Source organism: Thamnophis elegans, chromosome 4 (assembly GCF_009769535.1).
Source record: "Thamnophis elegans isolate rThaEle1 chromosome 4, rThaEle1.pri, whole genome shotgun sequence".
NCBI lineage: Eukaryota > Metazoa > Chordata > Lepidosauria > Squamata > Colubridae > Thamnophis > Thamnophis elegans.
The window spans coordinates 40,807,423-40,829,780 of NC_045544.1; the positions used below are offsets into that span (position 1 = coordinate 40,807,423).

At 38.4% G+C, this 22,358-nt stretch overlaps 1 protein-coding gene across 5 annotated transcripts in view; it reads right to left on the minus strand.

Moving 5' to 3' along the window:
- Window positions 1-22,358, minus strand: part of PTPRK (protein tyrosine phosphatase receptor type K) — a 434,312-nt gene that overhangs the window by 209,143 nt on the left and 202,811 nt on the right. For all 5 annotated transcript variants that reach the window (XM_032215027.1, XM_032215025.1, XM_032215026.1 and 2 more), the window contains exons 4-5: window positions 20,322-20,403; window positions 17,348-17,463 (exon numbers count right to left, since the gene is read on the minus strand). In XM_032215027.1, coding sequence (XP_032070918.1) covers window positions 17,348-17,463; window positions 20,322-20,403 — 198 coding nt within the window. The remainder of the gene's footprint in view (window positions 1-17,347; window positions 17,464-20,321; window positions 20,404-22,358) is intronic.

Sequence of the window (22,358 nt, forward strand, 5' to 3'; positions counted from 1 at the left end):
CTTCATGGTATTGGACCTGGGTACTTGAGAGACCGCCTTCTGCCAATTACCTCCCACAGACCCATTAGATCGCACAGGGTCGGCCTCCTCCGGGTTCCGTCTACCAGCCAATGCCATCTGGCTACTACCCGGGGGAGGGCCTTCTCTGTTGCAGCTCTGGCCCTTTGGAATGAACTCCCCAAGGAGATTCGGACCCTCACCCCTCTCCAGGCCTTCCGGAAAGCTGTCAAAACCAGGCTGTGCCGGCAGGCCTGGGGTTGATGAGTTCCCCTCCCCTCTCGACTTGTATGGCTGTATGACTCTTGTGTATTTTAATTATATGTATTGTGTTTGTATCCCCTTTCCCCTTTTGAGTTGTTCGCCGCCCTGAGTCCCTCCCGGAGAAGGGCGGCATACAAATAAATTAAATCTTAAATCTTAAATTTGTTTGGTCCCTTGATTCATTTACAGCTCTCTTGGTTCAAAAATCCATTCAGCATTTTGCCATTTATTTCAAATTCTTAAACTTACAGTTTCATTATCTTCAGAAATAAAGGTAGACTCAACAGTTGGCTTTTTCAAACTTGTTATACTGAAGATTTTAATAGCCCTAAGATAGTTAAATAGGCAATTCCTGAAAATGACTAGAAGGAGATTAGTGTCCTTTAAAAAGCCCTGCTGCAGTAATGAGCTCGATGATCAATTTTTCTCCTAGCACTAAAAAGACAACTGTCTCCTCATGGAGAATAGCCACCCGGAGGACAGGTGGACAATCCCCTATCCTCTCCTTATCCAGAAAGTTTTTGAAGAATTAGCCTATTCACTGATTCTTCAATCTTTGTCATAGTTGTTGTCACAGCTTCACTGTCACAGCTTCACTGTCCATGAAGATGTGTTTAGCTTGTTATTGCTACCAGAAATTGAATTGCAATAATATCAAAATCTTGTAAGATTTCCAGTGGGACTACAGCAGTCCATCTGATGACAAGATAATATTTTAGTCCATCCCTTCATGAGTTTATGATTTTGGGGTGTGTGTGCTCTGGTTTGAACGTATTTGTGTGGATGGCTTCTGGAAGGCAAATTACTTCTATTTCCATTTTCAAACCCACTCAAACTCCCAAAATGTGATGAAATTGCACTACCATAATGGGATCATTTTGCTGTCAACCTTCAACAATCTGCAGGTTTCCTAGTCTTGTCTTACATGATAACACACATAATGGCTTATCACTAGTTGTGGATTTTCTTTATTCTTCATGAATAGCTACTGTAAGGCAACTTGGAAAGCAATGTTACCACGGCATAAACATTTGTATCATGAATAGAGAGAAGGAAATGAGGGACTGCAAATGTTAAGGCCCCTAGATTTGTTACATCACTTAAAACTTGGAAGACAAAAACTGTGGTCCTGGTGACCAACCCAGATTGGATCATGCAACATTATCCTGGGACATGTATATTTGCCTTCATTTGAGATATTATTGTAGTTTAATGATAACAGCAAACTAGAATAAAGTAATTGTTAAAATACAAGGAAAGAAAGTTCAATCATAAAGAACATGTGTCAGCAAAAAACATTAAAACTAACAATAATCCAATATTTTATACATTGACATATCTATAGTTAGAGAACATTACAGTTTGGATTGCCATAAATTTTATAGATAGATAGATGATCGATAGATGACAGACAGACAGACAGACACACACACACACAAACACCCCAAATTGCCCATCGTTAAAAAGAAAAGGATGAGATAAGGGCCCCCATTTCATATCAGCAATCCTTTCAGCAATCCTATACAAATTTACCTATTTTTTGCTACTAGTAGCAAATTAGAAATATGTTCTCCATCAGCATGATTATTCCGCTGGCCAAAAGGAATATCAAGAAAAGACTTTTCTATCATAGGGCTATTGAGATTGGGAGAATCATCTATAGAAAATTTTATTTACGGGGAAATATCAGAAACGTCTTCTAAGGCAGAGGAATCTGAAAAAAAAAATCAATTCTAAGAATAAGAAATAGTTGTATATTCAAATGCACTCAGAAACATTAATTTTATATATGTGAAACATTACTCTCAGTTGTACCATCTTTATCTCAAGATACTAATGAACAAGGGAAAATATTAAAGCTACTCAAACTATAGGCTTAAAATACTAGCTTGTTCCAATAATGGTACACAGGGTGATCATTCATGCCAGGATAGAAAGAAGGTTCAAGTGCAAATCAAATGTAAGCTATTACTTATAATTTTAAGTGTGATTTATTGATGACTCTGTGTTTCAAACTTATACCTTAAAAATGGGAAAGGAGAATTTAACGTTATTAAGATGCAATAACCAGAATGTGGCTAGTCAGTTTCACGGAAACTAACAGCTATCAGTTTATCAGTGGAACAAAAATGGAATAATAACATATTATGCTTGACCAATGATTTGTCCTATGGCCTTGTAATCAGTGAAGAAATGGCAAGTAAATTTCCCTAAGCCATACTGAAAGAGTCAAATGTTAGTAGCATTTAGGCATTCCCAGAGAATATATATATTGCTTATGTGACTTACAGAGGAGTTGCAAATGAAACAGCCAGGGGAAATGATTGCATTTTTTTTCATGAAAGAGAAGCTCTCTTCTAAACTAAATGACGGAAATGGCTTCACAAGACAGAATACAGAGTGACAAGAAGAATTCAATCTAGGCACTCACATGCTCAAAACTGAATTTATAGGAAAATCTCAAGTAAACTAAAATAAAGAATAAAATTGCAGCATTGGTATCCAATGCTAATACAGTATAGCATCTGAAAGACATTATTCTATTGTGAGTTTACAAAAACTATTATCTAACAATATCTAACAATATAGCGGTATATTTTTTCTCTGCTATACTGGTAGCCATAGCCATAGCCATAGCAGATTTTTATATACCGCTTCATAGGGCTTTCAGCCCTCTCTAAGCGGTTTACAGAGTCAGCATATTGCCCCCAACAACAATCCGGGTCCTCATTTTACCCACCTCGGAAGGATGGAAGGCTGAGTCAACCCTGAGCCGGTGAGATTTGAACCGCTGAACTGCTGATCTAGCAGTCAGCTGAAGTGGCCTGCAGTACTGCACTTTACCCACTGCGCCACCTCGGCTCTTAATGTATGACCATAACTGAGTCCAAAATTTATGTTGCTAAGTGGGACATTTGTTAAGTGAGCTTTGCCTCATTTTACAACTTTTATTGCTACTGTTGTTAAGTGAATCATTGCATTTGTTAAGTTAGTAAACCATTTCTAAGTAGATCTGGCTTTCCCATTGACTTTGCTTGTCAGAAGGTCACAAAGTTTATCACATGACTCTAGGACACTGCAACTATTATCACATGATCCTGGGACACTGCAACTATTATCACATGACCCTGGGACACTGCAACTATTATCACATGACCCTGGGACACTGCAACTATTATCACATGATCCTGGGACACTGCAACTATTATCACATGACCCTGGGACACTGCAACTATTATAAGTTCCAACTATTATAAGTATGAACCAGTTTCCGAGCATCTGAATTTTGATCATATGGCCATGGGGATGTTGCAATAGTCACAAGTGTGAAAAATAGTCATAAGTCCCTTTTTCAGTACCGTTACATCTTTGAACAGTCACTAAACAAACTGTTGTAAGTCAAGAACTACTTTTATTGAGCTGAAATCACTATGTGTATAATTTTTAGGCAATGAATTACTTGGAGTATTAATGTGAAAAAAAGACACCCAAGTATCTATTTTGGTTATTTAATAAAACAAATTATAACTCTTCTTTGAAAATACTCCAATAACATGAGGAGGGAAATTAAGGTAGGAGGAGTAATAGAAAAGTTCTAGAGAATTGCACTGAATGTTTTCGCTTAGTTTCTTTTAATTTTCCCCAATTATGTGACAGTTGTCATTCAATTTGAGGGAAAAGAACATGCACTCAAGGGAGATTTTCAAAGAAAACAAGAGTTTTGATGAAATTCTCCTCAATCTTATTGATGAGATATAGCATCTTGCCTGAATTTGAAGCAACTCTGGCTTGTGTTACTATCCCTGCTTTTACCACCCAATCCTCTCTTCTCTGATACAATATGTAGTAGTCATTTCTCATGCCTCAGTTACATTCTAAGGGAACATATAGGACAGTTCAGAAAGTGCAGATAGAGAAGGAATCTGAAACATGATGGAAAAGATTGAAACAAAAACAAAAAATTATTTGGGAAATGGGAAAAGAGATTTCAATATAGTATTAACTTAAATAATCCAAAGGCAGTAAGGTTTACAACATTGTAAGCAAATGATGGTATAGAAATATTGGGCAAAGAAATTTAAAAACAAAGCTCTATAAAGTTCAATTTTTTCCAGCATAAAACAGCAATGTTTGCAACTTTTCCTTCACATTCCTCACTAAAGAAAGAAAACATATTTTCAATTTCAACTAAAGTTCCTGTAAAATATGAAATTTTTGTCCCACTAGCTACAATTTAAGCATAAGAATAACAATACCCCAGTAACAACAATTTAAGTATAACAATTTAAGCAGTAACTACAAATTAAGTAAATTAAGAACCATGGTGGAGCAGTAGTTAGAATGCAGTACTGCAGGCTACTTCTGCTGCCTGCCGGCTGTCTGCAATTTGGCAGTTCAAATCTCAGCAGGCTCAAGGTTGACTCAGCCTTCCATCTTTCCAAGGTTGGTAAAATGAGGTCCCAGATTGTGGGGAGGCAATATGCTGACTTTGTAAACATCTTAGAGAGGGCTGTAAAGTACTGTGAAGCAGTATATAAGTCTAAATGCTATTGCTAATGCTATTCTATGGTTATCTTAATTCAAATGCCAAAGAAAACTATAGTTGAAATGAAAGCTCTCATTTACCACTGTCATCTTTTTGGGGGCGTGGGGATGCAAAGAGGAAGGGGAGGAACGTAGGAACACCAAGATCTATTACAAGTTAATTCATGTAGTCAGAAATAATGATTTTTTTTTGTATGCTTGATCCAAGTCAAGCTGAATTATCTTTAGTTTCTCAATAAATCATAAAGACCTTGGTGTACAATGGCCAGGTTATCTATTCTGTTGAGTCTTATATATATATATTAAAAATAATTGTATTATGTTACAATGATAACCATCACCAGAGTTGTAAAGGCTGTTAAGACTCAATGGACATGTAAAAGTGGAATGGTGAAGCAGACCACAAGCATGGCAAGAGGCTCTAGTTATGATGGAACTATTTGAAACAAAGACATTTTCAAAAACAAATCTCTAATCAGAGAATTGTGTATAAGGGCAGGAAAGCTATTTGAGGAACCACCATCAGAGGAGCTTGGTGGGGGGAAAAAATCAGTGAGATAATACTCTCATCTTCCGAACTGTAATAGAAAGAGGCATCCGCTGAAGAATGATGTAATGCTGGACATGCTCTAAGCACCAGTTAATTTGCAGAACTGAGTCTGGAGGGAATCGCATCTGCAGTAGTCCCCTGAATCATATGTCACCATGGTTGCCCCGTTACAATGAGAGAGAACATGAGGAGACATAAATTGCCTACAAGGCTGTGGAAGCAAAAGAAAAAGAAAATCCGAGGAGAGCTTTACAAGACAATTTTATAGCAGGGAAGGAAAATTAAGAAATGGAAAGCAAGACATTGTTAAACTACCTCGCACCACAGCAGGAATCTGGTAGGGATTTATCAAAGCAGGTAGTTTAGGTCTAAATCACATATTTTACTTGCCAGGGCCTTGGTGGACTTTAATCTGATTAAAGATAGAAAATTTAAAGTACCACCTTTACTCTTTCCGCAACAAGGCACAGTTAAGTTTCATGGCTTGAGGCACTGGGGACACAAGTGGCCTCTCAAAGCCAGATGTGTGATCCTTAGATCCTATCCAGAAATTGCCACTGAATTCCAATGTTGAATGGGACTTTAGGGGAACAGTAATTAAAAACACAGGAAGCAATACAGTCAGCTATGCTGAATTGAATGTAAGTGTAATTTAAGTGGAATCAACACCATCTACTGCTATATTCCAGCCCTGTTATTTTTTATTGGGAATGACCCTAAGATGGCATTTAGAAATCATCTAAATGAAATTAGGTAATTACAGTTCAAACAGAAGATAGGGCAGTATTGAAACTGCAGACTTACAACCAGGTTGTGCTCAGGTTTTCTACTGCCTTTATATATATATTTAAAATGAGCACATCTGTAAGATGGAGTCCCTCTCATCACATGGTAGGAAAACCATATTTTCTAGCCTTACGCACTCTGCTGGAGTGTTTAAAGCTAGAAAATATGTAGGTCTGTTAGAGACTTCCTGCTGAAGCGCAGATGTGCCTTTTCATTGAACTAGCTAAATTATTAGGGGTCACTTTTCAGAATGATTAGGATTCAGGAGACAGTTTTGTAAATAGATACCTGAAGACACATCCATTATTGGTCTAAAGACCCACCTTTGTGCCAATTTACAGTCAAACCATTAAAAAGATATTATGAATGGTTCTGCCCTAATGGCTGAGGAGATAAATCATATCTAATGGGAAATACTTGGGTTATGAAATGTTAATAATTCTATTATTTTTACTTCAACTGGTCTTGTTAAAATTCTGTGTTGCTCATGCCTAAGAAAAGGAATATTTTTAGTCTGAGAACTGCCCTTCTAGGGCTAAAACTGCTTTATAGACTATTTTAAAGAGTTGTTCATACTCTTCATGTTTTATTTCAAGCAAACAGTTATTTTCAAACTATCCCCTTTTAAGATCTAACAAACATAGCCAATTCCACACTACCTAAACTCAAACCACTTAACAAAAATATTCATTAAAATAATGAATGAATGAATGAGTCTCTTGCTTTTTTTCTAGGGCAGGCAAAACCAAATATTATGTCTTAATTTGCATACTATAATTACTTAAATTGCTGTGTTCATCTATAATCCTAAACCAAGATTTTTAACCATATGTATGAATACCTTGATTCATATGTAATGCTAAGATAAGGCCTGGGATAACACTTCATGCTATGTCAAAACAAAAATGTCCTTATGGAGCTATAATTCCATAAAGAAATTAGAAGTATACATATTATCATTAGCTAGAATTATCTATTTCATAAATGCAAATGTTGTAGTTGGCAACACCTCTCATCATTCTAATGAAGAGCAAAAAAATATATATCAATGGACCTCTAACTATAGTAAACCTAAATATATTAATAAACCTTGAGTTTGATATGTGTGTGTGTGTGTGTGTGTGTGTGTGTGTGTTTTCTATTGACCGGTATCTTTATTGAACAATGATTACAAATAATTTACAGAGATTCTGGCTGAAAGGTTCAAAATAATTTTACAGAAAAGAAAGAGAAAATAAGGTGGTGTCATAGCAGGTGTGAAGGATGGTAAATAATACATTCCAAATTATACCTTATACCCCTTTTAAATGGAATAATAATAATATAAGAATGGCAAAGAAAAAGAATAACTATGTGAATGTATACCTATAACTGCATGTAAGAGAATAGATGACAGTAAAAATATAAAGCACAATATAGGTAAATAATACTTGATCATAAGTAGCTAAGTATAAATAAATAAATAAATGTATATAAAAATGGATAATGAGTAACGAGATTACAAACGCAAGTTAGAAATGTATAGAAAGGAAAACACTAACTGCAAAGAAACCGATTCGGAACTGCTGTATGATATACGATGGGACTTATTGTTCCTATGTTGTTTTTAAGTTATGTGGTTATTTTTGTTAATGTGTTTATGTGTTCTGTTGATGTGCTTATGTGTATAAAATAAAATAAAAAAAATAAAAATAATAATTTTACAGGATATTATTCATGAATATCAGTGGATTTTTACTTAAAAGTCAACTATAAGACAATATTAGAAATATTGAGAATATTTTGGAATATCTTGAGCAACATAATGAAAGATAAACTGCATTACCATATTTTTTGGATTATAAGATGCACAGGAGTATAAGATGCACCATGATTTTGAAGAGGAAATTAAAAAAAAAAAATCACTCTTCAGGCCACAGAAACCCTCTGCACACCTTGTTTTTTGAAAAAAAAAAAGGAAGGCATGCAGAGCTTTGGGAGGCTTGTACAGTGCTCCCGGGGGAGGGGGCAAAAAACGGCCTGGTTTTTGGGGTCAATTTTGCCCTCCCCAGCCCCCAGGAGCTCTCTGCAAGCCTCCCAAACCTTTTGTATGTCCATTTGTGCAAAGGGAGTGGGGTTTCAGGAAGCCAAATATGTTGTATTCAATGTATAAGAGGCACCCAGATTTTCACCCTCTTTTTTGGAGGGTTATATTCTGAAAAATACGGTCAATTTTAGATGACTTTGAATATACAGTGGGACCTCGGGTCACGGTCGTAATCCATTCCAGGACTTTGGTCAACACACAATTTGGTCGTGACCGGAAGAAAGACTGACTGCATGTGTGGATATCCCCCCCCCAAAAAAAAGGGTGCACAAGGGAAAATAACTGTAGCAGGAAAAATTGCTGAGGTGGTGTTTGATCACCACCCATGGATGTGTTTGTGAACAGAATGAAACATTTAGCAGATTTTTTGGTTGAAACCTGATTTGGTCGTGGTCAGAACCATTTGTGACCCAAGATCCCATTGTAATATTTTTGCTTGTTTCCTTAGCATCCTGGTGCATATGAACCTTGAAGATAATTTTATTAAATGGGTAAGATCGAGTTACACTTTTCAGAAAGTACAAATAATTGTTAATGAAGAATTAATAAAATCTTGTGAGATTCAGAAAAAACAAGCCCCTGTTTCCAATTTTGTTCATGTTTTTTCTTCAAGTATTGAATAGAGATATAAGTCAAGGTCAGAAAATCAAATTAAAATTAAAATTAAAAATTAGGGGCATTTTGTATATGATTTGATCTTAATTTTAGAAAATCTATTAGTGGGAATAGAATAGGAAATGTAAAGCCATTGGTATATTAGCAGGTTTCAAGATTCAGAACACAAAGACGATAACAAAACTTTGATATTTGAAGATGAAATAGAACTTATGTAGAAAAATGGTTTTACAAGTAAGAAAAAGTAAAATACTTGAGTATTACTACAGTAAATATGAATTGTAAGTTACTTCAAATTAATTATGTTATGAAATGGACTAAAATTTAACAAGGGCATGTTAAAATGGAGATTTTTTTAAAAAAAATCATAAAATACCTGTTAGCACAATGGATAAATTTATATGGCCAGGGGTAAAAATATGTTAAATATAAGCTATTACAAGGTGCAAAGGAGAGAGAATTGGGTTTACCAGATTTGAAATTGTATTTTGCTGCTTGTTGTTGATCTGAATGAAATAACTGATTTTGCTAAGAAACACGAGACTTTTAGAGTTAGAAGATCATGACAAGAAGTTTGTATGACATGGATATTTATGGTAGTATAAAGTCAGTGATGGGTTACAACTGGTACGCCCCGGTACGGGTGTACTGGTGCCTGCCGGGAGCACCAGGTACCATTCCGGTATGGTGCTCCGAGGGCCGGCCCACCCGCCCGTGCTCCTTACCAGTATTTGAGCTCTTCGTGGCTTCTGCACACACACACATAGCGTATGGTACCTGCGCAATGCTCCGTGAGCAGCTGAACTGTCGCAGAGGCATCGCGGAGCATTGCAGGCAGTAAGTACACATGTGTATATGCTGCGCACATTCATGTGGTGGACGCCGGGGCCCTTTGCAGCATACCGGTTGCAACGGGATCTGGAACCCACCACTGTATAAGGTTAAAATTAGGATAGACTTTAAAAATCATACTTCAAATGTATGTTGGAAAGGTGAACATATAAGAACATGTTAAAAAAAGCTTAAAAATTTATTCAAATAGATACCTTAATATAGAGGATTTTAAAGATCAATATTCAGCTGAATCCAGAACATTTCTTTTTAGGATTAATGGACAAATAGGGAAAAATCCCATTAAAGATTATTTCAATATATAAAATAATAAATATATTACTCTGGTAAGCTTATTATATGCAAAGGGACGGAAAGATTTAACTGTATCCACTATGGAGCAATAGTTGGTTTAGTTAAAGATTGTGCTGAAATGGATACATTGACTTCTTTGATTAGAGAAAAGACATTATCTACATTTATTGAAGGTGCAAAGCTCTTATGGACCTTTTTGGATAAAAATGTAAAAAACCTTGTGATTAATGGATTTGATGATTAGTCAGGTTAGATTAGGGAAAGAAAAGTAAAATAACTTTTTAGACAAAGGTTAGAATATATTTGTACTCATAAGTGCATTGAAGATACTGGAAGTTACTGCAGCTTATATATTTTTCCTTTTCTATTTTTTTCAATTCTTTTTCTCCCTTCTTTGAACTTTTTATGTTGCTTTTTCCCCCCTCCCTTGATTTATATTAGTTTGTAGTAGTTTTTAATATTCTTTTTTAAAAGTTTCAATGAAAACTTCCAGATTTGACTTGCCAACTGGGGAGGCATTTAGCCAGCACCTAAAGCCTCAGCAGGCAGATTGGCTTCTTTCCTATAACTCTATCTGCATAGGATTATACCAGTCAAGCTTTAATTTTCTTTTTCTTTTTTCGTAAGTGAATGTGATCATCTTTTAATTTTGGTCATATCAAAATCGATGGTAGCACCCTGGCCTGCATGTCAGAATGCAAACAGAATTGCACAAGGAGGCCAAGCTTCTCTGCCCAAGCCAAATGGTGTGTGGATGCCAAGACACAACAGTGATAGATAGACTCATTAGTGATTCAGTTATGAACAACTAAACTGGGAGCCAGGGCATATGGTTTAGCAGATGCTCCAAGCACAAGGCTTTATGGGTGGGGCATTACAGGTGCTATCTTATTCTGGGCATATAAGTGAGATCTAAAACCTTTTGGGACAGTTTATGCTACTCATTATTATTCCAAAACAAGTAAACAAGAGATAGCTTAATGTTGAAAGACAAAGGGTAAAAATGGCTTTGATATTGACACTGAACTAACAAAAACTTAGCTGAATGACATAAATCAGGATATTTTTTAAATCCTTATTCTTTGTCCTTCCTATTGGATGTTGTATTTGAAATTATTTTGTATTGTTCTCGAAATGTTCCAATCCATTTGAGATTTGCCAAAGCATCCAATTCCATCCATCCATTCATATTCATCCCCTCTATACATTGTATGAACAAACGTATGTCCACTGAATAAATCACAGGACAAAGCAAACTTTTGGATTATTCAATGACTTCAACAATTCCTGAAAATGAAAAGAATTCACAAAATCATAGCAACAATGGTTTTGTGAAGCAGTAGGGAGTTGGACTAGAAGATCTCTAAGGTCCCTTCCAACTCTGTTATTCTATTCTAATGGAGACTCTGTGCTCCTTTGGTGTTTGCTAGGCTTATCCACCATCAGAACGTCATTCTCCATTCTGTCACCTGCCTATCCAAACAGACCAGGACTAACAGCTCAGGACAGTGATCCTGTCTGCTTTATCTTTTTAACCAAGAAACTGGTCCAGATATGCATTACCTTCCCAATAAAGATTGTGCGCACCCAGATGGAGTACTGAGTTTGCTTCTTGTTTCTCTGTCAGTAAAACACAGCTTATGTGGTTACAGAAATGCCTTTCCCACTATACCTATTGACCATGGAAACAATTTCCTTCACACCCAATTGTCTCTGGCTCCTTAAAGATTCTTATTTGGTTTATGCTCAAGATCTCTATTAAAAGGAACTGAAGTTGGAGGAGAGTCACACCCTTCACTCAAAGGTATTATGGAATCCCTGGAGCAATAATTGGTTTCAGGCAGGATAGCTTCTGAATGGCTATAAAGCAGGGGTGTCAAACTTGATTTCATTGAGGGCCACATAGGGTTATGTTTGACATTAGGGGGGCAGGGTTGGCATGGCCTTGGTGGGCATGGCCAGCTTGACATCACTTGTGCTGGGGACGCCTGTGGTGGCTCATGTGCTCTGCCAATGAAAACGGACTCCTGTGCTCCTTTTTTGGCTGCAACGGCTTCCTGCAACCCTCTGTCAGTGTAAACAGAGCTCGGGAGGGCTGCATATGGCTCTCCTGAGCTCTGTTTTTGCTGGCAGAGGTACGACAGGCTGGTCCTTTACTGTTTCCAGGGTGGCCCCACAGGTCAGATCTAAGCACCCGCAAGCCGGATCTGGCCCTGTATAAGGACATGTTTACAAGACACTTAATCTATTACTACAAATCCATTTCCTGGAGTTGCACAATGTACTGAAGTATAAACTAGCTGAATGGATAGATAAACAGGCTGAATTCACTTATTTCGCTCAGGTGAAGTCATATATTTTTTTCAGCTGCTAGATCTTGAATTGTGTGACATGTTGTATGAAAGCAGCCAATGGAAACAAGGAATCTGGTTGAAATCTGCATAGTTCCCTTTAGGCTAGAGCCCAGAAGCTCCAGGCACAACTTGGCATAGGGATTCTGGTACAGTGCCAAAACCTTGCAGTCCTTTCCAGGCTAATTCCCAAATGCCTCTTACTTCAAGCCCCTACAGTCTGATATAAAGGTTGTGCTTGTACCCAGAAAAGCCAGTATTGAAACAGAACCCAGGAAAACATTTCTGTCTGTGAAACCACATCTTAGAAGCAGGCGGAAAAGAGATATCATAATCTGTCAGTGTCAACATACCCATTATGTTAAAGGACAGTCCTGGCCTTTTATGAGTTGGTAGTTCCACAAGATCTGTACAAACTATTCTCTCCATTGGTGAAGAACTCCTACATGCCTCACTCATGGAAGGCACTTCAGGATAGGCACTAGCCAATGAAAGAAGATGGCATTCAAACAGACCAAAGGGATAGCCAGGCAGACCTAATCTATGCTGAGCAGCAAGCCAAGAAGACTATCAAGAAGTAGGTTCCAGCCAATGAAGAACAGATGATGAGCAAACCCTGTCCAGGATCAGCAGCAGCAACACAAGATGTGATCAGGGTTTTATAGAAGAATGGAAGATGAGAGCAAAAAAACTACACAAATGTTGCAGATGACCATATTCTAAGCCCCAGATACTCTGTTGGTCTGTTTATTTTCCTCCAGTCATTAAAATTCTAACTGCATTTGTGGAAGGGAAGCTGATCTGCCTAAGCAAAGTGAGACTTGCACTTTCTACTCAAATTCTCCCACAGACAGCTGGATCACTGTCAAAATGTTATTCTATGTGGAGAAACTGTAGCCATGACCCCATATTCATTGCTCTAGAAGAACATCATGGAAGAAAGCAATTCATCAGTAGAATTCACACATATTTGAAATTCAAAGTGAGAAATGGTTAAATGAATCAATATTTGCTATATAAGACATAAAGCCAAAAAGCCCCCAAATACTTAGAACTGCACAGCTATGTCTGAGAATATATACACTTTCAATGAAGGATGTGGAATGATTTGAAATAAGGCAATATTCTCGAGCAAGAGAGCCATGTTGTAATCCTAGGCAATTATTCTTTGGAGTAAGAAATGTATGGTTGACTTCTTCCAGCAGTTTCATGCTGAAAAGCTTTGGGAAACAGGATGGAAAAAGCAAAAAGGGCAAAGGAGTTTCTTAGTACCATCTTCTCAAAGAGTTTCCTAGACAGAATTCAACAATTGGAATTCAGGTACACAAGCTCTATTCTGGCAATAGGAGCTGGTAGTATTGTATATTAGAGTATTGTATTATGAATCACAAATGGTATCAGGAAAACCCATTGCTACCTCATTCCTCAAACCAGTCCTAACTAAAACAGTCATCTTACTTCATTTTGCTATTATGTATATACATACAGATAAAATCCACCCTCCCTCTCTCGGGGAGGGGGGAAGGAGCAATGTTCCCTCTAATTTTTTTTCAGTGGGAGCAGAAAAGTATAGTGTTTGAGCGGCATATTTTCATGCCTGAGCACCTGAACTTTTTTCACAGATGTCACCTAAGACAACAACGAAATCAGTATTATTTGAAACTCAAAGTTATGTTTATTCAAGGTACCCGCTTAATTAAAAGTGTTATATAATATCAGTATCACTTAACAACAGTCCTGCTTAGCAACCAAAATGTTGGCTCAGAAAGTCTGGCATTTGAAGCATGCAAATCTTAAAGCTGTTGTTACAACACCCTTGCACCCCTAGCCCTTTAGAAAAAAAACCTCAGGGGTCTTCAAACCTGACAGTTTTAAGACTTGTGGACTTCAACTCCCAGAATTCCTCCTCCAGTCATGTTGGCTCAGAAACTCTGGCATTGAAGCATGCAAGTGTTAAAGCTGTCAAGTTACAAGATCCTTGCACCCCTAACCCTTTAGAAAAAAAATCTCAGGAGTCTTCAAACCTGACAGCTTAAGACTTGTGGACTTCAACTCCAGAATTCCTTCTCCAGTCATGTTGCGGTGACGTCATCTGCGTGGATCTGCTCCATCTTCGGGTTTTTTTCACAGGGGGCAGGGCTGCCGCTGAAGATGCCAATGAGCCCCACCACCACCAGAATAACTGCTGCTGCCTCCCCCTCCTCCTCCAAGAGGACCACCACATTTGCTGCCTGGTGCTGCGGCTGAGGTGAAGCCGCCAAAGCTCCTGCTGGCACCACCTCCGCTCGGAGCACCTGAGCTGGGCACCACATTTACCCCTGCCACCGCCTGATCCTCTGCCATGCTTTTGAGAAGACATGAGGCCTTTTTTTCCTGCTCCCGCCCCCTCCGCCGCCTTCCTACTGGCTCCTGTAGCCTCATGGCTTCTCAAAAGCACGGCAGAGGAGGAAGGGGGAAGGATAATGTGGGGACCAGCTAAGGTGCTCCGCTTCAGGGGGAGGCACCACTGCCACAGGCGGGGGTGCTGACGGGAGCTTTGGCTGCTTCATCTCAGCCGCGGCGTCGGATGGCAAATCCAGTGCTGTTAGAGGAGGAGGAGGAGGCAGCAGATATTCTGGTGGCGGCAGGGGCTTGGGGGGGGGTTATTTCAGCCGCAGTGCTGGGCGCAAGTGGCTAGGATTGGCCGCCCACAAAGGACCTCCCCGGGCTTGCTTTGCTGAACACAGGGGCGACTGATGCTAGTTTGAGCGGCCGTGGCTGGCACAAACTACTGTCAGTTGCTCTGTGCTCATCAAAACAAGTCTGGGGAGGTCCTTTGCGGGTGGCCAGTTCTATCTGCCTGCAAAGGACTTCCCCACGTTTGCTTTGACAGAAATCACTGCGCGGCAGTTAGAAACTGCTGCACGGGGTTTTCTTGCCACGTGCGCGGCCACGCAGCCGCGCACCTTAGAGGGAACAGGGAAGGAGAGAGAATTAAGACATCAGTCACCAACTCTGGCCCTAGAAATGTGTTACCCAATCCACATAGCCCACATCAGATAGAGCAGTGATGGAGAACCTTTTCCGCACCGAGTGCTGAAAAGGGAGCATACGTGCTCGTCAGGGCCACAACTCGGAAGAAGAGCTGCCCAGGGGGCATGTGCGCACTTCCTGTTTCTGGCATGCGCATGCGCATGCACCAGCCAGCTAGTCTTCAGTTTCCTGGCCCGCATGCGCGCATGATGACCAGTTGGCTGTCGCACATGCTTATGCCAAAAAACGGAAGACTTGCTCTTCCAGTTTCTGGCACTGCTGCACGCATGATGGCCAGCTGATATCGCACACACATGCACACCAGAAGCCTGGAAGAGGAATGGTTGATGCCACGTGTGTCAGGCAACATGGCTCTGTGTGTCACTTTGGACATGCGTGCCATAGGTTCACCATCACAGAGATAGAGCATGCAAGTTGTAACTATTTCAAACCTTTTGAAATGCCTAAAAACTATTGATTTTTTTACATAATAATTTAAATCTCACTAAATTTGTAAGCAGAATGCTCCCAGATAATGAAAGAGTTAGGAGATATGGATGCAGATGTACAAGAATAAGTCACCTTATCTGCTTCCTTGGAAAAGTAAGTACTCAAAGCAATGATTGCCAAGTAATAATGATTTAAAGGAGATTTTTCACTGACTACAAGTGGTAGTTTTGGCAATTTCTCATTACGTTTGAAGATGCTCAAGATTCAGTTAGGACTCCACTTTCTTGATATGTCTTCCAGTAAACCATATAAAGACCATTAAAATAATGTCTGCTGTTCTGTACTTTGCTTAAATAGCCAATTAATTCTTTCTCTTAGGCTTTTTTTCTTCTTATTGGTTTAATTGTAGGATTTAAATATTTCAACTGCATGTATATTTTTAAATTAAAGCTCAAGGCTGAGCTTTTGGATTAATTAAACTGAGATATCATGCAATGCAGTACCAATGAACATTCCTGAAAAATAGAACGCTATAACTTCTATGCTTTGTTTTCATAGAAGTGTGTGAAGTTCAGACTACTCAGTACTTGGGCTCCCTTCTATGAATTGCTTACACCACTCTGTATATGCAAGATTTGGCTGGAATTATTTTCAGTTACCTTATTATTTTTAAACAAAGGCAAGCTAAACCAAGGTTTGTTAAATAAGTCATAATGTCCTAGCTTGCGCATAATACTAAGCTGTAATAAGTGAATTTATGTGTCCTACTAAATCATATTCCTCAACAAATTGGATTATGTCTTACTGTAATACAGGAGCCTATCCTATATGGTTAAGTTATCACATTATAAATATGCACAGCTGAACTGGCCTCATCTATGCAGTGGTTAATGTACTGGAACAGAAACTGTGAGCCCATGGGTTCCAGCCTTCCCTTAGGCACGAAAGCCCACCTCACTATTTTGCATTGAATTGTATAAAATAAAGATGGTGTATATTCCTATTAATAGTAATAATAAGTAATTGTAATCAGAAATGGCAGCTGCTTTGCCCCAGTTCACAGATGTGCCTGTAAAATGCCTTGCTCGTTGTTCCCAGAAGTAGGTTGTTGCTTTCAGATGTACTAGAGAATGCTGTCCCATTGCCAGTTCTGGTTGTCAATCACACTGAACCGCCAATCATCCCATTTTGCAGAATGGGAGGTGCACCATGATCTGTTTCTCAGGCAGAAAATTATGTGGGACTAGCTTTGTGACATTATGTTATCAGCTTGATTTTATGAAGGTCTGTCTACCAACGATACACCAACCTACACAGAATTTATCAGCTTGCAACTTAAAAGAATGAATCCCACAGAAAAAGAGGATATGGCATAGTTTCTCCCTCATTCTTCTCGCCTGCAGAATGGAAACAAAATTCCATATGTGCAAGCCAGATAGAGGAAGGTGGCATTTAAACAGTCTGTCATATACAATCTTTGAGGAACTGGAGACTTTGTTTTTATCAGAAGGGTCTGACCATTAAATGGGTCAGGTTGAGCCTTACCTGCAGCCATAACTTGTTCTTCACTGCATCCCTTCCTGTAGCAATGCACTGAAATGTTGCATTCTGACCTGCATTGACCTCAACATCCCCCAGCCTCAAGAAATGAGGAGATTTATCTGCAGAGATAGGGAAAGCAGAAAGTTACCAAAGGCTACTCTCAGTCACATTTTTTAAAAAAATCCCCCAAAGATACACAGAAATAGTTACCAGAGTTACCAAAGTGTATTTTCAGTCACATTTTTACAACCCACCCACCCCCAAATGATACACATGGAGTCTTTAGGGGAAAAGAAATTCATACATGGAAGAAAAAAATGTTTTAGCTCAGTAAGAAGAATGGCCAAATAGGATGCGAAGAAATTGCAAACCTGAATGTGAATTTCAATAATATTCAATGTGAAAACTACTGCATTAATAACACAAAGGATCAGATTTAATTAGGTATATATTATGGTAGGTTGGGGGGATGTGGAGTCCTGTCAGTAAATATTATCTGCATTGCAGACATAGCATTGTTTGAAACAGTGACAAACCTTTTTATACTTTCTGCATTGCCTCAGGGAAAGCTCTAGGACAAAATTTCTGTTTATGAAAAAAATGGGTTGAAAAAGGCACTGACAGAAGATAAGGTATTATTATTAAAACAGTGTTTCTCAACCTCAGTGTTTCTCAACTTCAATCTTAAGGTGGGTACACTTCAACTCCCAGAATTCCACAGTCAGTCCACATATCTATAGTTACTGAGGTTGAAAAATACTGCATTAAGGTAAAGACTCTCTCAGGTGGAGTCCAGCTTCTTGTGAATACATGGAGATACCCACATAGAGGTTTTGTTTTTTGTTTGTTTTTGTTCCAAAACGCAGGTGCAATTTGTCATGACCTTCTTCCAAGTTTCTGAGGGAGAGGTGTCTGTTTTTATATTCCGATCTAGACTGTAGGTTTGAGATTTCATATCCTACTCCTAAATTACTAAGGATTAGGGATAAGAAATATTGACATTATGTTTAGTTTAGTTTCCACAAACTCTATTTCACTTGTTATTGCACTCTTCCAGAGCATGCACTGATTATAAGTAAGTATAATCTTTATTGTCATTATACTTAAATGCAACGAAATTGGTTATAATGAATTTCTTCAAGTCTGTCTGTGAGGCATCTTGGAAACTTCAAACAATTAAAATGTACAAACATCCAAAGGATGTTAGGTCCTAGAAGCACATTTCTCCAGAATTTTAGCTCCATTAATACCTTGCTAATTTTGATTGCTAAATCAAAGACTTATCATTATTAACACCTTCTCATTACTCAGATATTTGACTCATGGGCATCAGCACAGTGAAGGTGGTTGATTGAGTAACATCATGTCCCACCTACCCCATTCCACCCCCACCCTCCCAATGTATTCTTAGAGTTTAATTTTGGGTTTTAATGTATTTATGTTTCTAAGTGAAGAGCCATGGTGGAGCAGTGGTTAGTAGTATTGCAGGCTAATTTTACTTCCTGCCAGGGTTTGATCCTGACTGATTTAAGATTGACTCAGCCTTCCATCCGTCTGAAGTTGATATGGTAAAATGAGGACCCAGGTTGTTGGGGGCACTATGCTGACTTTATAAACCACTTAGAGAAGGCTATAAAACACTCTGAAGCGGTATATAAATCTAAGTGCTATTGTTATTGCTAATGTAGTATTGCTGATTTCTATGACTGTGAGCTGCCCAGAGTTACTTATATAAGTTGAGCTGCCAATAAATTTTTATAAACAATCAAACAAACAAATAAATTCTTGGTCTTATTGGGGAAGAGCTGATGGAAGTTGCTTTGGCTCTGTTGGTGCATACAACCTGTTAGCCCAACAGGACATATGAAACTTAAAAAACCCAATGCTATATAGGTCAGGACTATTTTCACTATAACAGCTATAGTAGCAGAATCTGAATACTTCCTCTCCTCCCACACACACTTTATCTTTGTGTGAACTAAGTGGGGACTTGTCTGAGATATTTATTTACCATATTTTTTGAGTATAAGACACACATTTCCCCCCCTAAAAGAGCGTGGAAATGTTGGTACATCTTATACACCGAATACAGCCATTTTTGGCCTCCCGAAGCTCTGCCCCGGTTTATTTTTCACCAAAACGGGGATGTTTTTGCCTTCTCCCCCCCCCCCCCCCAGAAGCACTCTGCAGGCGTCAGCAGGTCTGGGGGAAGGGAAAAATGCCCCATTTTGATGAAAAACAGCCCGTTTTTGCCTTCCCCCAGCCTTGCTGAAGCCTGCAGAGTGCTCCTGACAACAACTTTTTTTCTTACTTACATCTTCAAAATCTTGGTGTGTCTTATACACTGCTACATCTTAAAGTCCAAAAAATATGGTAAGTTAGTTTCTTGGACTGGTCTCAAACCCCACTTATCTGACCACTGCCTTGATAGGAGCTCTTCCGTCACTCCTTCAAGACTATTCTGACTGCACTTAGTGCAACCTGGGGGTCTTCCCATGGTTCCAATCCTCTGTCACAGGAATTTCCAAAGATATGACCCCAAATAAAACAACTGCAAAACCTGTCAGTAGAGAGACAGCTGTCCATATCCGAAAACAGACATTTTTCAGAACTGTCACAACACAGAACAAACAACAAAAATAGGATTTGTCAATTGTTATTATCTGCTTCTATTATTGGGAGTAACATGAATTTTAAAAATTCAGCTCACAATAAAACTATTAGATACACTTTATTTCACTTTCATTACAGTCGAGTGGGAGAGAATAACTGAATTAAAATAATTATGTGATAACAAAATAACATTTATGACTTTGACACTCTCCTTTTCTTTTTCTAACATGTTAGAAAAGAAAAAGATAGAAAAACAGTGGTAGCAGCCAGACACCAATGGCTGAATAATGAAAACACCAGTCTGACAATATTGAGCTTCTCTTAGAAAAGACAGAGAAAAGTGTGCCTCTTAATCATTACTTACCACAAGGGTAGCTCAGAACCTGGATGTCATCAATGGCAATGTAGCCATTTCTTCCATCTGAGACTTCAGCCTCAAATATTACCTGTCAAGGAGAAAGAAGAAATGTTTATAACACACATGGCAATGGAATTCCCACCGGTCTGGAGTGAGGAGTGCATTTTCTCATTAAAGCCAAATGTTCTGCTGTATTTCACGAACACATTTAATCGTGTTCACTGCTTTTTTATTTATTCAAAGATTAAGTTCTTAATTAATACTTGTCAATGCTCACTGTTCAGTGGCCTGTTACGCAGAATTTACCATTTTAAAAAGAGCTAGAGTTTCCAGGTGAAAGAGATAATGATTTTTCAGCTTTTTTTCCTCACGATATTGTCTAAGAGACAAGCCTTCCAGAGTGACAGAGAAAGTAAAAACTGAATTTGCCTGCAACTATTTTTATTCTTTGCTAAGCATGTGATAAAAATGTTACACATGAAATAATGAAGGCATTGGTATTATACTATGGGCAGTAGCTTGGAATTACTGTCTGCTATGAATAGTCCTTGTATGCCTTTGACTAGCAAGGTCTAAGAATTTTCATGAAAAAGTGAGGGAGCACATTTAGGCAATGTTCCTTAGGAATTTTGTGGGAAGAACGGACAATTTTTACCTGTAATACCATTTCCTGTGCTATTTTGGCAATGCCCTGGCCCTCTTCTAGAGCTTTTTAGGTAGCAGAAAGCAGAAAGTAGAAAGAAGAAAGGGCAAAACTTTTCTTTCTCCTTCTTTTCTCCTACGAAGAAATTCCTAAATCTAAACTTTATCACACCATATTAAAGTTTATCACATTCAACTTAGATCTATCCTAATGTAACACCTGTTCTGAAAACTTAATGGACTGTATATACCATTCTGATAGCCTCTATATATCCCTTCCTTCAACTGCTGAGCACCAGGGCCCAGATATCTCTTAAAAATTAATGTGCTGTACATTGTCATTCAAGTACAAAGGATCTGTATGTTTAATTTCTGGTAGAGGGTCTGAAGCTAGAGTACAACACCTGGCTATTGCCTAATAATCCCCAATAATGATGGCACTGAAAAAGTGGTGCCTATTGGTAGAAACATAACTCATTATATTTAGGTCGTTTATTTATTTATATTGTGAATAAACTTGGAGGGGGGCGGATTTATGCACACTTTTCTTATTTGATTTTTTAAAAAGAAAACTAAGTAATGCTTCCTTTCTTGAAAAGAATCTTCATTATAAATATTTTAATTAATTACAGTCTTATCAAAATATATTATATGCCACATCAATAAATACTTTTATTGAGATAATCAGGCAATCTCCACCACCAGAAACAGCAGAAGGCAGAAGAAGAAGCAATGGATGGAAGCTAATCAAGGAGAGAAACAACTAAGGAGAAATTTCCTGACAGTGAGAAGAATTAACCAACAGCTTGCCTTCAGAAGTTGTGGGCGCTGCATTAACTAGAGGTTTTTAAGAAGAGACTAGACAGTCATTTGTCCAGAATGTATAGAATCTCCTGCTTGTGTATGGAATTGGACTAGAAGACCTCCAAGGTCTCTTCCAACTCCGTTATTCTGTTATCAAAATGATATAGACAATGACTCTAAAAGTAGGGAGGGAGGGAGGGAAGGAAGCAAGGAAGGTATCAGATATGAACAGTACTCTCTTATTCTCAAATAGTGCTAATTTAGATAAAAAGACCCCTCCCACCATTTATCAGAATCCACAGAAAACAACAAACTCTTTATATATGCAAGTACATCCAAACCTGCCACATGAAAAATTATCCTCTTGTTTTAAAAATATTCAGTGCTGTAACAAGGAAAAAGCAAACATTGACAAATAAATTATTGGTCTTTTGACAAGCCTTACATTTATAATAAGAAGAAGGAAGATACTGTATATACTCGAGTATAAGCCTAGTTTTTCAGCCCACTTTTTGGGCTGAAAAAAGCCGCCTCGGCTTATACTCGAGTCAGTGAAAAATTTGCCCGAAATGGAGGAGAAAAAGGGGCGGGGCCATG